The sequence below is a fragment of the Sodiomyces alkalinus genome, assembly GCF_003711515.1.
Source record: "Sodiomyces alkalinus F11 unplaced genomic scaffold SODALscaffold_11, whole genome shotgun sequence".
Lineage (NCBI taxonomy): Eukaryota > Fungi > Ascomycota > Sordariomycetes > Glomerellales > Plectosphaerellaceae > Sodiomyces > Sodiomyces alkalinus.
Genome location: NW_021167089.1, coordinates 190,828 through 208,792, shown reverse-complemented (window position 1 = coordinate 208,792; position 17,965 = coordinate 190,828). Strand labels below are relative to the sequence as shown.

The 17,965-nt window shown below is 46.4% G+C and overlaps 3 protein-coding genes across 3 annotated transcripts; all 3 read left to right on the top strand.

Moving 5' to 3' along the window:
• The first annotated feature begins 8,299 nt into the window (after positions 1-8,299).
• Positions 8,300-11,341, top strand: SODALDRAFT_328624 (patatin-like phospholipase). Its single transcript, XM_028610743.1, has 3 exons — positions 8,300-8,691; positions 8,827-9,385; positions 9,576-11,341. Exons 1-3 carry the CDS (start codon positions 8,625-8,627, stop codon positions 10,849-10,851), a joined length of 1,902 nt encoding a protein of 633 aa, XP_028463110.1. The 5' UTR covers positions 8,300-8,624; the 3' UTR covers positions 10,852-11,341.
• A 665-nt stretch (positions 11,342-12,006) lies between these two features.
• SODALDRAFT_61148 (hypothetical protein) lies at positions 12,007-12,804 on the top strand. Its single transcript, XM_028615534.1, has 2 exons — positions 12,007-12,288; positions 12,388-12,804. The coding sequence occupies exons 1-2, from the start codon at positions 12,263-12,265 to the stop codon at positions 12,716-12,718; spliced, it is 357 nt and encodes a 118-aa protein (XP_028463109.1). The 5' UTR covers positions 12,007-12,262; the 3' UTR covers positions 12,719-12,804.
• A 177-nt stretch (positions 12,805-12,981) lies between these two features.
• On the top strand, positions 12,982-15,787 carry SODALDRAFT_61124 (hypothetical protein). Its single transcript, XM_028615533.1, has 4 exons — positions 12,982-13,253; positions 13,332-13,405; positions 13,483-14,526; positions 14,633-15,787. Exons 1-4 carry the CDS (start codon positions 13,164-13,166, stop codon positions 15,648-15,650), a joined length of 2,226 nt encoding a protein of 741 aa, XP_028463108.1. The 5' UTR covers positions 12,982-13,163; the 3' UTR covers positions 15,651-15,787.
• The last annotated feature ends 2,178 nt before the right edge of the window (positions 15,788-17,965 follow it).

The window sequence follows — 17,965 nt, the reverse complement described above, 5'->3', positions numbered from 1 at the left end:
GTGACCTAGGAGGCAACCTCGCCGAAATTATTGAATTGACGGGAGCGTGCTTGCAGGGAGCGTTGATTTAGGAAATGTATGATTGTATTATCTATAAAAGAGAAAGAAAAAGGGGGCGGGTGTACGTGTCCTAAATATATCTGCCACCTTCTAAGCGAGGATAGTAGGGCACCTCTAACTAATAGGAGGTTACTATACCGTGGCTTACGTAATAGAATATAATATACCCCCTAATTATTACGCCGTGATTAGCGGAATGATTACTTAGCCTAACCTTAACCTAGCCTTATTTTTAACCTTAAAATAGCCTTAAACGGTTATATAATACCCTTAATATTGAGTTAAAAGGCAGGAACAAAAGCTGTAAAATAATAAAAAATAATAATAATAGTAGTAAATAATAAAGGAAAAGTGCTATTAATAGTAGTAGTAAATAGGTGATAGTGGGACCTTCCGTAGATAAATTAAAGGCGTTATGCCGGCGTTTTAGAGCTTTTAGATCCTCCCTCTTATAACCTTTTATTCCGTTATTTCTTAAGGATTTAACGATCTTAAACTAATTTTCTGAATTTTTCTAATAATAGCAATAAAAACAATAATAACAGCGATATAGTGAGTATCGGAGCTTTGTTTTTAGTGGCGCGTGCTAACTAGTAGCTTCGTTTTAGGCCCCTCCTATTCTATCCGCCGTTACCCGTGCCGCCGCCGCTAAGAAGGCTTCGGCTAATAGTGTGAAAAAGAATAAGAGTAAGGCCGGCACTAAGAAGGGTGCTTGTATAAGTTATTCCGGCGCGTTAGTCTATAATATCCCTACGCTATTTTAGGCTAACTCCTTAAAAGACTGCTAAGGGTAGTGGAAATAATAATAATAAGGATACCGCCGATGCTTTTATGCCGGTGCCGTTCGATCCCCCTTACCTGGAATACGTGAAGGGTATTTATTCCGGTAAATAGCACTTATTTAACTACTATATTTCTATCCCTAGCCACTCTAACTACTACTAAAAGTATAAGGATAAAAACTATATATACCACCCTCTATAAGTTCTTACCCCTTATCTAAGGCGCTTTATAATCGTGATTATATACTCTATTTCGTATTAGCTCTAGGATATATACGCTATTAAGCTTTACAACCGCTAACCTATACTTATAGTTTTTCTAGCCTTATATCCTTAGTTAAAATTCTTTTTAACTATATTATAATCCGTAAAATTAATAAGGACTCTAACGATAACGATAAAAAAGTGCGTTTAATGCTTTATCTCTAGACTTAAATACTCTAACTAAGTATTTTACGCAGTTTTTTGCTAAACTTAAGTAAACGGTAAAGTTTATAATTAAGTTAATAGAGGACGAAGAAAACGAGAAGTTCTTTAAGAAGGCGGAGCTTAAGGGAGCTTTTAACTAGGGTCTTAGTGCGCCGACTACCACCTTTACCTCCTAGCTTACGGGGGTTATAATAGATATTCTACGGGAAAATAGTTATATTATTACTCCTCCCGCTAAAGGAAATAGCGTAAATATTACGTAGGATAGTGCTTAGGATAGTATTAACGGAGCTTAGTGAATTATCTAGTATACTCCTTCTTATATTTTAGGAATTACTTTCGGGTTTTAGTATAGTATTTTAGTATTAGGATAATTATACCCTACTTTTTACTAAATTAACTAAACCGCCGGCGCGCGGTACGCCTAGGGCGCGGGAATTTCGACTTTAACTGCTTCTATCTACCCCCTCCGTGCACTAATTATATTAAGATATACTCGGAAGTTCTCGAATTTTTATCGTGGAAGTGCTTTTATTAATCTATCCGCTAGTATTAAATTCGTAGTAAGATATATAACTCTGAATAATCCCTTTATATTATCCTGCCTTATCTAAAAGCGCTATATATCTATATAGTAAAGCCTAGTCTTAATCCTAAAGCTATCGTCGACTATTAGGCGTATCGTTTATATATTATCGTAGTGGATATCCTAAGGAGATTCTGGATTAAAGCGTATTTCGACGAAAAGACGCTTTAAACCTATTATTTCTTTCGCTACTTACTTTAAAGCGAGTAGCTTTACTTTAGTTATAAACGTTATTACCATTACTTACCTTATTACTTTCTATATAACTAATCCACTAAATAGGCTAATAAGGTAACCCTATAAAGATCTTCGTGTATCTAAATCGTCTATAAAAGAGGCGTCGCTTACGATAACTATCGCCTATAAACTAATACTCGATCCGTACTAAATTAAGAGGTCCTTTATTATAAATAAATAGCGGATAGCTTCGTCTACCGCCTTATAGTGCTCGGGAGAGGGGTTTCTAAGAAAGCGGGAGAGGATAAAAGCGGCGAATACTATATTAGGACGTATTATAACTATTATATAAAGCATTAATTCGACCTTTTCTTAATAAGATTTAATCTTTTAAGCGGTGGCTTCGTCTTCTCTTTTCCGGTATTCTATAACAGGAATAAGGATTACTAGGTAGGTATTTAGAGCGTTTAATTTAAACCTGGCTACGATCTTTTCGATATATAAGTCGTAAGAGAGGAAAACCTTACGTTTAGGGCGATCTTAAGTAATCTTAATACCTAAAAACTAATCGGCTTCCCCTTTTTCCGATACCTTAAACCTTATTTTAATCCCTTCGATAATCCTAAGGCCGTTTATAGTATTATCTCTATAAAATAACACGAGAATAGTATCTATAAAGAAGATAACGAATACGTTTTTAGCCTTAGTATAGAATAGGTATAGTTCTTTCTTACTAGCCTTTATCCCTAAGTCTATTGGGGTGGCCGCGAAGGTCTAGAACTATAGTCTAGGCGAGTCGCGTAGTCTATACAGTGCTTTATCGAGCTTTAAGCACTTATTAGGCTACTTAAATCTATCGGGAAGTTCGTATATAACGGGCGTTCCTGTTTTACTCCTTTAGGCGTTAACGAAGGCGTTAACGATATTAAGTTACTTAATTTCTAGATTAAACTAAGTAGCTAGGGCTATAATAATACGAAAAGATCGTATAGCGAGCGGTATTACGTAGGTTCCCTTAATTATTAAGCTCTCCTATAGGTCCCCTCGAATATATAAGCGTGTTGTATATCGTTTAAGATATCCGTTTTAGTCGAATTTATAGGTAAAAACCCACTTTAACAGAAAAGGCTTTAATTTCGCCTCTAAGCGCTTAATTTCCCTTTATATACGTTTCTTAATTAGCTTATTTACCTCCTTCTACGCGGCTTCCTTAAACCGTTTATATATCGGGTAGTTAGTAAGCTCCCGCTAATACTTTAGTATAACCTTTAAGTGGTCGTAATAAACCCTGCCGTCGATTAAGGGCTTCGGTAACGTTATAGCCTCTTTTTTAGTATTTAAACGGGTATTTATTTTAGTATCGGCTACTCTGAGGATTATTAAATTAAAGGTTAGAAGCCTTTTTAGCCCGTCCTAACACTCTTTTTATTAATTAGATAAGAAAAAGGTATAAGTTAAAGGTATATCTAGCTCTACCTAATATATCCGTGGATTAATCCGAATAGTCTTTCCTTAAGCACGGCGATCGGTGATTCTTACACTAGCGCGCGTTACTTCCTTTACTAGTATACTCTTTTTCCTTTAGTGGGCGGTTACCTTAGGAGTTAGTCGGATAGGTGGTCTAGATCCGGACGCTATAATGCGGTTAATACTATAGTGCGGATTAGGGGTAGCTAGTCCTTATACCGTCGCCTATATACTCCTTTCTATAGTTAAAATCGTCGAAGTGTCTATACTAAGCTCTAGTATATATAATCCTAGCGTGTCGGTTATAGTGTTTTTTTAGGTAGCCGCTCTATTATCTTATTAGTCGGAAGAATTATTAATTAAGAGTTCCTCCGAAGACTACGGCTCTACGCTTATAACCTAAAGATTCCTGCTCTAAGGATTAGGTATTACGCGTAGAGTTTAAAGTCCTATTACGGGCGGTTTGGGTATACTAGGTATATCTAGTAATAGCGATAAAGTATCTAATCTAGCCTTTACTACTCCTACCCCTAAGTTTAAACCCGTGGACTATACTTATTCTCTAAAAGGTGCGCTATTAATTAATCCACGCGGAGGGTAGGCCTATAGGATAAAGTTATTATCTTTATCTTTTTATATTTTATAAGTTATAAGCTAGTTCCTCGCCTCGGGCTCTAGGATTTATTCTGTTTTTTTAAGCTATAGTTTATAAAATAGCTGCTTATTAAACTGGATATTACGTGTTATAATAACCTTCTAAAGCTATAGAATCTATACTCGGTAAATATTATAGGTAACGTAACCTATAAGATACCTAATATATCCCCTTAGTTAAACCTTATATAGTTTCCTGTTCCTCCTAGCCTCCTTATCCCTCGCTATTAGATAGGCACGGTAGCCGTAGGTATAAATACTACTCTAATTAAGGCGTAGGTCGGCTATATACTTTTTTACCGGAATCGGCGTATTATCTCTAAATTATAAGTCGAGGATTTTTACTAGGGATTTTTATCCGTGTTATTATAAGGGACTTATATTATATAATAACGCTACCATTCTAGTGCTTTCTAGCTATTTATCTAGTAGAATTCCTGCTCCGTTAAGTATAGTATTAGACTTTATAATAATTAGTTAACCAGCTTTTTCGCTGCCTCTATTCGGTTTATACGTATAGGACGGTGTAATTTCTATATTAATCCCTTAACTACTCGCCTATAACTGGGTTATTAAATTCCCTGCTAAATTAACGATTAAGGGCTTATTATTACTGCGTATCTTATAGATATATAATATAAACTGCCGATTAACCTATCGTTCGAAGGCTTATAGCGCGTTATAAACCGTAACGCTGTTTTTCGAAGCTAAAGACAGTACATAGATCTAGCTATTATATTCGTCCTTTATTATAAGAAGATATCGTATACCGTTATAGCTCTTAGGTAGCTCTTAAAGATCCTAATAAATACACTAAAACGGTTATAGAGAGCGGTATTCTAATATATATCGAGATATAACTTAATATACCTAGGTTCGGGAGTATATCTTATAGTCTATCTGCTTAGTTCCCTTAATTAACACGTTCCTAGCGTTACGAACTAATACTTATAGAGCGCTTAGTCTAAGATAGCCTGCTCTTAAGTGCTATAACTATTCTTCGTCGACTCGTGGACACGGAGGGTTATAGGAAGGTCGGTAATATTAGTTAGCTTTAGTTAGTCGATCGACTACTATAATAAGTATATACTAATAGTTATAGTTAATTGGAATAATACTATATAGTATCGGTTAGAATAACGAATAAGAAGAAGAAGATAAAATTAGCTTATACTAAGCAATAGTTATATTAAAGCGTCGAAGAAGCTTTAATAAGACCACGCTCTTCTCCGCTATTCTAAAGCGTAACGGGTAGTTATATCCCAAATACTAGATCCTAACCTTATGTAATAGAGCTTCCGATATAATATTCGTGTAAAATCCCTCCACGACGACTATATCGTTAAGCTCTAAGTTAGCTTTTAGAGTACCTAAAGGTCTATTAAGGATTCCCTTAAGAAGCTGTTTACCTTTACTAATAATCGGAAAGTCGGTTATACCGGATTTAATAGATCCCTTTATAGTAATAAAGGAGCCTAGAATAAGCAGGTCGATTAAGTTAATAAGGTAAGTTACGCCGTAATTATTAAGAAGAGTGCTCTATAAGAGCGGGTAGGGGCCTAGTTAGAGCGCGGCGTAGATCCTAAGGACCTCTTCTATAGTATAGATAAGGGCAGGATCTAGGATAGTTATAATAACCTTCCTAGGATACCTATCTCTCTTACTACTATAGCTCTCCGAGTATTCTTATCCCTTTTTTAATAGTTTTTCGCGTAAGCTTTTCCACTTTAGGAACTTAATCTCCTTTTATATCTCCTTATACTATTTATTATTCACGTAGGTATTAGATCTCTACTCGTATTTTCCGGTTAGAGCGTACTCTAGCTTATTATAATACTCTGGCTTCTAAGTGTATTCGCGTTAATAGGGGTAATTAATACTCTTCTTCTTAGGCTTTTTTCCGCCTTTATTATTATCTACGCGGTCTTTTAGGGTTATATAAACGCCGTGGCGTATACCGTCCGTGGTTAGAGCGCTTATAATAGCGTTAAACTTATAGCCGTATATTAGAAGATCGAAAATCTTATCGCCGCGGACCTTTTTTATTATTAGCTCCTAAAGCTTAGTTTCTGCCTAAATAAACGTAAACTTCTATCTAACTACTATAAAGAAGTTCCGAATAGTAGTAGGTCCTTTAATCTCGGTTACCTTTTACTAATATATGCGTTTAATAAGGGTATTTTACTCTATATACTATAGAGCTATTTTAGTATTAGCTCGATAAGCGTTTTATAGATACTTTTTATATACTCGTCTTACCTCTTCCTTTATATAAATACTACTTAAAGCGAAGCTACTCATAAGTTCTTTTATTATATAGCGTAATATAAAGTATCTATTTTAGTTTTCCGTATCGTAGCCGAGATATCTTTTAATAGCTTCTTCGATAGCCTATTAATAAGTAGAGGTCTCTATGGTGGTTTTAAGCAGTTAATTAGCCTTATTAAGCGCTTTAATAAGGCGACTAAGCTTTTAATTCTAGGCTGGCGAGGCGTATAAGCTCCTACGTTAAGGGTATAATAGTATCGTCGCCCTCGCCTTAGGAATACTATTCGCGTAGTTAATTTAGAGATTTAGGTATAATATACTTAGGACGGTTATCTAGCTAATCTTTTTAGCTAGGATCGAGTAATGCCTAGACCTTTATCCTTTACGTATACGACTAGATATAGAAGATCTAATCGGCCTATTACTATGTGGATTTAAGGCGTGGGATACCGAGCGCTTTAGCCGTGATCTCGAGCTTATTTAATATAGTGTTAAATAAGAGTTTAGCGAATAAAAGCTTATTATTAGTAGAGAGAGCGTAGGAGGGCTCTATAATACTATAAAAGTATATAAAAATAAATATAGATAATAAATTAGTAGGAAGTTATTAGTTACTACTACTACCCGGGCTTATAACTATTAAATTAATAGGAGCGTGCTTATAGGGAGCGTTAATTCAGGAAATATATAATTATATTATCTATAAAAGAGAAAGAAAAAGGGGGCGGGTATACGTGTCCTAAATATATCTGCCACCTTCTAAGCGAGGATAGTGGGGCACCTCTAACTAATAGGAGGTCACCACACCGTGGCTTACGTGATAGAATATGATAGAAATCGCTGTATCGTATGCCGGTGTAGGTTCCCATGTACTTCGTACTCCTAATCACGGACGAACGAGGCTAGCGTACTTCCCACCACGAGTGGCTGAGCGATACAAGGTAGAGTAACCTTATCTAGGTAATGGAAGAGGCATGAAACGCCCTCGCAGTACCTGTCGAAAGGGCAAATGATGGGAAGGATGAACAGGAAGGATGAAGGTCTTGTCAGCTGATGACGTGAGCCAGGCGCGTTCAGGCCAGTAATGACCGCTTCGCTTCGGTTGCCGCCTTCCCCTATGGTCGATTGTCGATTCGAGGCGTTGAGGACGGCGAATGCATTGCACCGGGATCTCCCTCGCTCAGTCATTACATCAAGTATATGTATCGTACCAGAAGACGACGAAACCCGTCCGAGGCATCAGTTCTATCCCACATTCGTGGCCCCGCTTCCCAAGTGGCGATTCAGCAGAACATAAGTATTTGTCGATTGCAGACTGCTTGCAGACTGCTTGTAATTAGACTGCAGTCTGCAATGTACGAATAGTGCGTTATTGGGCCGCGAAGTGAATAACCACCGCTGCACCTGTCAGCGGGCATCTACCTAAGAGGTACCTTAGGTTTTACGGTATCTTATTACCTTACCTTAGCGAGTTCGTCATGAGACGGGAGGCCGCTTTGTCACAGGGAAATCGACGCATATCGGTACCTTGCCAATAACCTTCCTTTCCGAAATGCAGCGAAGTACACTACTTCGCCTACGGATACTTGATGAGAAAAAGAGCTGAAGTACCTCCCTTATGCCCAAGGCTATTATGGTGGCAATTGCAAGGCGGATCTTATTGATTACCTACAAGGTATCTAGTAATCAATCATACGTTTTACCGGGGACTCGTCTTTCAAGTTTCCAATCTTGCGGATAACTGTTCGTAACTGTCAGATATTTCAGTTCTTTGCACAGAGGTATCTACAAGTACCTGCATCCTCGCTTGCGCTTTGCGCCCGGACACTCGTTCCTCCGAATGTACCTCTAACCTTCCAGGTTGTCGGCCATCACGGAGTAGAGTACGTACTCCTCTGGTGTTCTTCTTGCGTCACTCGCTCGTGACCCCGCGACGAAACAGCTACTCCGTACACACCTGAAGGAGGAAATACTCTGTAGGCCAGATCTTTGTGCCCTTTTGCGCAGGCCAGTTGATCGAAGGGCATCAATAACACATAACACATCAAACTCTCTTTTCCACTGCCAAACTCTGACTCGACTCGACTCAACTCGGAACTCTCACTCTTCTTCTGTGCATCGCGGCGGGGCACCAATCAAGTGTCGCCCGAATTGCGCAAAAGAAAAAGAAAAAAAAAAGAAGTAAAAGAAAAAAAAGGAAAATGGACGGGACTGGAGTTAAGAGGAGGGACACAACCAAGGGTCCTCCCCTCCGCATTCTATCTCTCGGTACGCTTTTACTATTCTGTTCTTGGGGCAGCTGCGACACGGGCCTGATTCTTTACCCCTCCCGCCGTCGCCACAGCGAGAGGGACTTGCAACGCTAACCATGATGCGATTGGTGTCGCGCGCCGGGTGTCACAGATGGAGGAGGAGTCCGCGGGTACTCCATGCTTATTATCGTCCAAGAGCTCATGCATCGCGCCTATGTCGAGATCGAGGGCCGCGCCCCGCGTCGTCACCAAATACCCAAACCATGCGACCACTTCGACCTCATCGTGGGCACCGGCACAGGCGGCTTGATCGCCCTGATGCTCGGCCGCCTGCGCCTCGACCTAGAGACATGCAAGGAGCTGTATGTCCGGCTGACGCGCATGGTCTTCGAGACGGATAAGACGATCGCCGGTATCCCCTACCGCTCGACCCTTTTCAAGGCTTCCAAGCTGGAGGCGGCCATCAAGGAGTGCGTCCGCGAACACACCGTATACGAGGGCGAAGGCAACGACGGCACAACGCCCAACATGGCGAACCCGCTCACCGGCTCCAACAACTCTTCCTATCCGAGACGCCAGTCCAGCAACGCCAGCGTTGTCAGCTTTAGCGCACGTGGCCCTCAGGCTGAAACGACGCGGTTCGGCTTCCCCTCGCAGTGGGGAAATCCAGAGGCCCGTCTGTACGACTCGAGGGAAAATAGAACGAAGACGTGAGACCTTGATTTTCATTGATTTGTTCCAGAATTCTGAATAGGCGGTTTCTTTTTTTTTTTTTTTCTTTTTTTCTTCTTTTTTTTTTTCTTCTTTTTTTTTCTTCTTTTTTTCTTCTTTTTTTCTTCTTTTTTTCTTCTTTTTTTTCGGTTCATCTCAATAGTAGTTGCTAACGCCGACGCTTCCTAGGGCGGTATTAACAATGTACAAGGGCGCCGGAAAGGGGCAACCGCCCGTTATCCTGCGATCGTACGACTCGAGAAGAGAGCCCCCTCCCGAGTTCGACTGTAAGCTCTGGGAAGCCGCGAGGGCGACTTGTTCCATCGGACTCGCGTTCAAGCCCATCCAGATCGGCCAGTCTGTGTTCCACGATGACGGCGCCGGCCCGTTCAACCCGGCACCAGAAGCGTTGGAAGAGGCCACCGTGAACGAATGGCCCGGTAGGGAGGTGGGTGTGTTCATCAGCGTGGGCACGGGGAAAAGGCCGAGGGGAAGCGACGCAAACCAGAACATGTGGTACGAGGGGTTTCTAGGGGAATTCGGCGAGGCACGACGCCGACTCGTCGCAAAGATTGAGGGTTGCGAGACGACGCACGAGAGGATGATCAAAGAGCTGCTACCGGCCCGAGGCGTCAGCATCGACAACTACTACCGGTTCAACGTGGAAATGGGAGTCGGCGAGTTTGGCATGAACGAGTGGCACCGCCTGGCCAACATCAGCAGCGGAACCAGGCAGTATCTCCGGCGGGAGGCAGAACAAGAGATGATCCAGAACGCGACGGGTAAGATGGCCAATATCCACAAGGCACACCAGCGCCTGGCGCGCCAAGCTGCACTCCCCGACGTGCCTGAAGGCAGAAAGGTACACACCATGCTGGAGCCAATGGCTGCGGAGCTGCCCGGGGATTCCCCGACCCTGCCGGCGTCCTTCCCGCAGTCCCTCTCGTCGCCGAGGCAGTCGTACGACTCGGGTATGGACTCACTCCATCTTCCTACCATGGGCGCGCAGCGATCACCAAGAGCCTCGGGCGACCATCCACCACCATCACCACTGGGACCGGCATCGCATACGAGGAGGGGCTCATCACCTCCGCGGCCCAGGCACTCGCCGCCGCCGGCTCCGGGGCCAAACCGTCGAAGGAACTCGGACGAAGCGGATCGGTTTGTTGTCACGGCGCCCACGCCGTCGCAGTACCGACACGCGGCTGGAGCTGATAAGATCGCCATCATGAGCCCCGACGAGCACCCCCGGTGGCCTGTACCCCCGACCCAACCGCTGCCGCCACTACCGCCACAAGACGGGCCTCACCGTATCCCTCCCCCTTTACCGCCTAAGACGCCTCTCCCCGAGCAGCAAGCAAGCCGTACCCGTTATCCGGGCATCGGTGTAGCGCTGCCGTATCCGGGGGATGATGAGCCGCCACCAGTGAACATGGCGCGCAAACCGGATTTCCGAGGCAGGTGAGATGAGGGCCTACGGCAGGAACCGGGACCTCATCTATGGGGAAGGGCCATGCGGTTTCTTTACCAACGGGAAGAAGAGGCAGCAAGATACGATACGCAAGGGATGACACAAATGTCCGTGGAATGTCCGGGCCTGTCTCCTATCTTGTGAGGCCTTTTTTGCGTGGGAAGTTTGTTTTTCTTTTTTTATCCAGTTGCGTATATGTCTGTCGAGATTCCCCGTTGCTATATAGGTTTCACATACCACTCTATGCCAGCTATGTGACGTTCAGAGTTATTTCAATATGACGTTTTATATGAACGACTGAGATATAGGATGGAAGTGAGGAAGAATAAATGAGCGAAATGGTACAGAGGCGAGTCGGGATGACCTGACCTCTTTTTTCCCCCCTTTCCCATCCCTGCTCTCTCTCTCTCTTTCTTTCTTCCCTCTCTCTGCTTTATTCTCATGTCCCTGTTCGATTTTCCTTTTGTCAGGTGGAATGGCAGCTGTACCAATGATGGGCTAGGTATCCTGCCAATAACTACCTAATATATTAATATTATCCGTACGCCGATTTACGTCGTGTTGATGCTAGGATGATTAATATAGTTGACATTCTATGATATAAGACTGCCAAGGCTGATGATATGGGATGGATTATACCAGGATCCTGCACGATCTAGCTAATTCCCCGTATGTCCTCGCTTCCTTTGAAGGTGCGTGATCGCGAGCCATCTACGGAGCAAATTATCGTAGAGGTTATTACGGAGGGTCCTTGTCTCGGCTTGTCTCTCGGCTTGTCTCTCGGCTTGTCTCGGCTTGTCTCGGCTCGTCTCGGCGAAAATGTATAGGACTTCTCCGACCCCATACTGTATATGTTCAGCACCTGCTTACTGCTAAGAACCGTGTATCAGACGCGACGACACACGGTACACACATATACCCATAGTGAGTACTTGCTTCAACTTGAGCCCAGTCAGCCCTACGCCTGATCAGCCCTATGGAGTGCCGGAAGACCGGCCTTGCGCCTTGGGCCTTGGGCCTTGGCACTGGAGATGGGATCTCTAACAGCTTGTTGCCTTGGGGTTTTGAGAGAGGTCGCTGATTTTAGACTCCCTCACATTATTTCCCTGATTCACTCCATCGTTTCTCAATTTTTTTTTTCCTTGAAAGCCCGACCTTGGAATTCTTTGACAGGTTCTCGTCCACTCACTCGCCCAGGCCGCTACTACGCAGTCTACGCTCCATGGGGAAGCGTCTGCAGATACAGGATCGCCCAGAGCAGGATGGGGTCCATTTGATTACCTGCAGCCGACCCGCTCCACTCCTCTCCTCTACGAAGTTGTTGCATCCCGTGGCCCTATCCAGGAGGCGGAGTGCGAACTGCCCCTTAATAGCACATAATAACTTATGACGCCGCGGGCCACTCATGTTCCTCGTCGTATGGTCGGATAAGTGAGGCTCGCGATCCTGCATATTTACCTATTTATTGCTTGCTTCGCCACCAGATACCCAGAACTGTCACTGGGAACTTACGTGGCTTTGGGAAATCAGGTTCCATTCATTTCATTCGCTGTGGTTGCAACTCAGGTCTGCGCTGTTCCACGTCCTGTCGTCTACCGGCTGCCTCTGCCTGGAAGACTACTGGAAGACTTCGATCACGGTGATTTCCGGGGCATTGGTTGACACTCAAGACGTGCATGCATCAGGGGCCGGGGCAGCTTGTCTCTCGATGACGATGTGCCCCCATTGTTCTCTCAATACGCCACAGTCGACACCTCTTCCTCATGACAAACATCTCGCGGTGATAGATGCACTTTTTCTTCTTCCTCCATTGTTCCTTTTTTGTTTTATTTTCTGGCCGTGTGAAGCCGGCTGTATATAGTCCGGCTTGATCGAGGACATGACATCCCAAAGAACCTCTCTCAAGCTATCCAATTCCAGAAAATGTACGTTGTCTCTGCTAATTACAACTGACCCTACAGTCTCTGGGCCTTCGCTCACGACTTTATGATCCGCATTCGTTCAGACTGCTGCTGGTCGTGACGCAAATCCCATGGAACGGAATCGCCGTCGCCCTCGTCCCTCTCGGGTCTCGGCAGAATCTAGGGCGCTTCTTACCAGCGAATCAACGACAGGTCAGAAATGCGCATCTCCGAAGGCTTGCATGAAGCTCATGCCACATAGTGGGTCAGAACCAAGCACGCGGTCTATTATATTCAGCCCTACCATCCTTTATTTCAGCCCTACGGGAGAGTTTATGCCTTTATGGCGGACCCGTCACTCGAAAGGGGTGCACTCAACGCTTACCCGGCGACTCGTTGGAGAACATGCCTGAAGGTTTGCTTCAGAATTCTCGCACATCTCGTGTCGAGAGGATGACCACGTCTTGCGGAGAGTGTAGGAGACGGAAACAAAAGGTATGCCGAATTTCAATAACTCACATCACCGTTTATTATTTGGGATACACCATGCTCCGGGGCCTAACCTTGACCTAGTGTGACCACGGACAGCCCTGTAACAACTGTGCCCGCAGGTTTCCTCAACCGGCGTGCGAATACAAGCACGACAGGTATGAACCATGAAGAACCGCTCCCGGATGTTAGTCGAGGAATTCTGCTCGCAAAACTGACACGACCCCTACTGCAGACGAGTACCATCGTCTTCACCCTCGCCCTTACCTCGTCTCACCGGGCAACTGAAGCGAAGAAGGTCCCCCGGCTCTGCTTTTCGCGGTAATCGCGGTAGTTCTGCTGCTCTGCCGGAGATCTCACCCCAGCCATGGACCTTGGTGGAAAGGGGGAAACCAGGGACATCATCTGGCATGGTCACCACAACCACAACCACAACCACAACCACATGCGCATGCCCCAACGCATTACACCCCCTGTGGAGCTCGGCTTGGGCGAGTAATCGGGAAGACGATGCCCTCTCGCCGGGGAGCACGCCTTGGCCGTACGAACCTGACTTGAAGACCTCCGGTGACGCCCTATCTGAAGCTCTGCGCCTCCTCATGCGACACTACGCCATCCCTGAGAAGTTTCGCGGATACGGCAACTCTATTTTGGATTCCGACTACATCAATGCTTTCATGGCCTGGAGTACATTGTCGACTGCGGGCATCCCCTGGCCAGTCGCAAGGTTGGTTGAGGAACCGCAACAACTACATTGGACGACAGCAGTCGGGGCGACCCATCCCCCTGGAAGCCTTCCGGGGTGCTTCCAGGCGCCTTTCCCTATTCTCAGCATTGCTGATCTCCTCCGAATCGACTTGGGCCTCTTCGATTATTTGGAGAGTTCGGTCAACAACGACCGGGATGTCAAGCAACTACGCACCAGAGTGCATGTGACCAGACGCAACGATTCACACATAACCCAAAACTCCTTGCTTTTGCAAATTCTTCTATATACCACTGCTTGTTATCTTGGCGAAGCCGGAAGCATTCCTAGGACCCTCGTTATTGCTCACAGAGGTCGGGCCATTCACATACTCAACCAGCACCTCCACTCGGATTCGGGCCAAGCCAGCGAGTCTTCCATCGCTGGAGTGATCCAACTCATTTCGAATGAGTGGTACTGGGGAGAGATGCGAGATGTCCGGGCACATCTTCGGGGTCTTCGCGAGATGATACGCCTCAGGGGCGGGTTCGCTCACCTGGGTATGGACGGTTTTCTGGCGAAGAACGCTATAGCGTGAGCTGCAACCCCCTCCTTCGATACGAGCCCCTGCGTTCTGTCCCGCAAAAAGAAACTAAACCTACACGACACACAAGGCTAATGAGTGGCGGGAGTTATGCAGTCACGATGTGTCTATTTCTGTAGCCCACGAAACCATCCCCTTTCTCCAAGACGGGCCTGAATTTGCATTCGAGAACCCGGACAACAACCCACTGAAAACCTCGCACAACTCGCCCTTGGTGGGATACCTACCTTCGTTTTCCGAATCTAGCCACCTGCTCGGTCTCCATCCGGCGACGGCGAGGATCTTAGACGATATGCGTTTCTTATTTAATGCTGTGCTCTGGCTCCCCGAACACCCGACACCGCAGCAGTTACGCAAGGTCAAGACAACTTCCGAATGGATGCATAACCGTCTCCTACATCTGAACCCCATCACCGGAAGCCCACATCCATCCTCAAGGAGACCGTCACCTTCGGAGGAAGAAACCTCGCTGCGGGGCTCGAATGCAATGCGCCGCGGAAGAAGCCCGCTAGGCGTGGCGGATAAGGGGGCCGGGGCCAGTGGCGCCACGGGAAGGAGTTTGACCCCCATCCCGACCACCCGAGGGGATGCCGCGGTTTACCCCACAGGAGGACGAGCTTCTTCACATCTGGGCAATGTGGTATACTCCTACGAAGGGTCTCTCGACCCCACCCTCGGCCTCGACGCGCGGGCGTCTTCGGAACCCACGGAGCGACCGGACTACCTCTACCGGACAGTCCGGTTGGCCGCGCTGGCCTACAGTCGTGCCATCATGACGCAAACTCCCATCAGCCAGGCATGTACAGCGTCCGAGTTCCTGGGCATGTGGAATGCGACGCGGCGTGTGCCCCTCGCGACCTGGAAAGCGGTGGCGGGGGTGTTCCACTGGGTCATGCTGGCCATGGCGCCCGCCTGTCCGGGGTCGGCTCAGGCGCGGCTTGTCAAGAGCATGCTAGTGATGTCCGTTCTGAATTTGGGGCTGGAGAACTGGCAGCTTTTGACGGAGGCAGCGGGTGCGGGGTTGCGCGTCCAGGGATGGTTGAGCCGGGGGGGGGGGCTAGCCTCGGACGGTGGTGGCGGTACATCGTCTCTCGTTGAAGGCGGACAACGATGACCGCCACCGTCGATAAGCGTGGGGAGGCGCCACCAACACGAAAGGGGGGGAGGGGGGTTTCGTAGTGTCGGCATGGAACTGAATCAATGCAGCAGGCCTGCATATGAGACGTTCCCTCGCAGGCGGGTCCTGTGGAGGGGGGTGGTGGTCGTGTTCGCTAGTGGATACCGCCGCGCCATACCGGACGCGGCGAGGAAGCGGCCACAATGGCGTTGTGAATCGGGCCGGAGAATGACCAACTGCCGGATCGACATGATCGACAGGGCCGGTTATCTCAAATGCCGGTGGTCACATTATCGAAAGATGGGGGTCCCCATTGTCTACGAAGTACACACAGGAGCTGGAACTCCAGGAACAAGAGGGTCAGGTCAGTTGATAATTGTTGAACTACCTTATATAACATCAAAAAGTACCTATGTCCAGTAAGGTAGAGGATTGTGGTACATTTTTGAGTGCTACATAGTTCAACAATAAGGTAATCACCAGACACCATTATGAACCAAAGAAGACGTCTCGACATGTTGGTGTTCCGCAGCAGCCTCAAGTAAGAAGTCAAGCTCATCATCTCATCGATATGCTTCGTCCTCGTTATGTATGCCACGCCACGTTGAGCTGATTTCTGTTCATGTTTCTCGCTAGTGGTGATATCCCCTTCTTGTCTTCAAGCTGTCCTAACGGAGTCTGGCCCACCAAAAGGCTCGCACTAAAGGGCAAAGCCCACTCAAGGGGCGGCAGAAGTGAGTCGCGCAACACGTGGGGTACAGGCCCAAAGATCAGAGGAGGAGTTATACCATTAGGTAGACGAAAGAGATGAAAAGGGACCGGACCTGGTCCACCGGAGATGTCTCGGGAAGGTGGAGGGAGCAACAAAGATATCGGCGCCCGAAGTAACAATGGATTGTCAGCTGACCAATCGACGAGATGGCCAGTATGAAGTGTTGATATTGATTGGCATGCCGTGATGATCTCCCGATGTTGTCTCCTAACGGTGCATGATTGCGTGGGCCGGCCAGGGGCTCGGATTGTTTCCGTCGTCTTCTTCTAGGCGACTACCACAGGGCTAATACAGTGAAGGCAAGGGGTAACCAGTAGTTAATTCTTCCTAGAACGTTTTTCGAAGCTTCCAGTGTGTCTCTCTCGCTAATTATTGCTGCGCCACACCCGTACGAGAGTCGACAGGTGACGACGGATTTTGTTCGGGGGGGAGGAGGAATTAAAGCGGGACGAAATGACTGCTGTTCGGAAGACTGCAAACTGAGTTCAAGCACGGACTAGAGGAGCGCCACGTGCGAGCCATCATTTCTTCCCCGCGTTCTTCGTTTCATCGTTCCTCGCATGGTTTTCAGCCGTTAGGGGTCCTAAAGGTGGGGATGACGGCATTGACAGGTACATGACGATTCAACTGCCCGATCGTCGCAGATGCGATCTGAAAACCTTATCGTCACCCCCCGTGATCAGAGAGAGAATAGGCCAGACCAGGGCTCCCGATCCAATGAGGAAATGCATCTGATAAAAAAAAAATTCATTTCAATTTTTTTCTTTTCTTCTTCCTTTTCCTCGGTGATGACGCGACGCGAGAATCACGGAAAGAGACAAGGGGCGATGTGAAGAGACGGCCTCGACGGTCGAGAAAATGAATTCGCGTGACTGTGGCAACCAACGATGGAGAGAAGAGCGAAGAGAGTAAATCGCCATGGAAAAAAGTCACGACGATGACGACAACCGCATGGTATTTTCAGGTGGTGACGGCTAGTAGCCAGATTGGCGAAAAACTACGGCGGAATGGGGATGCAAGGAGGGTGTCAGGTGTCGCTGGGAAGCTGGGATGTCGAAATGATGCTGCTGAATATGAAAGTTTATTTCCCTTGCCGTCTCACTGACCTGGCAGGTCTCTCCTCGATGTCGGATGGGAATCCGATCTGGAGGGTCCTAGCTGGAGGACCGTCATCGGTCATCCTACATCATGACCCTTTTTTGTTTTATTCTAGTTGTTGTTGGGACGATTGGAAGTTTCGCCCTCTTCGGCGGCAAAGTAGCTTCTTCTCTGTATGTGTAATTCGCAAGGCGCGGCCTCTCATTCGCTTTTTCTAGCCGTTCGAAGTCGTCGACTCAACTTGCAAGTCGGGAAGTGGGAGGGGGGTGGGAGGAAAACCAAAAAGCAATACCTAACACCTCCCTTAGCGTCAAGCCTCTGACGTATACGTTGTACATACCTTTAGGGACAGCAAGGGTGTCTGTCGCCTTTCTAACGACGCACCCCCCCTCCCCCACTAACAACGCTGAAGGGGTGCAAGAATAAGGCGAATAACGCGTAA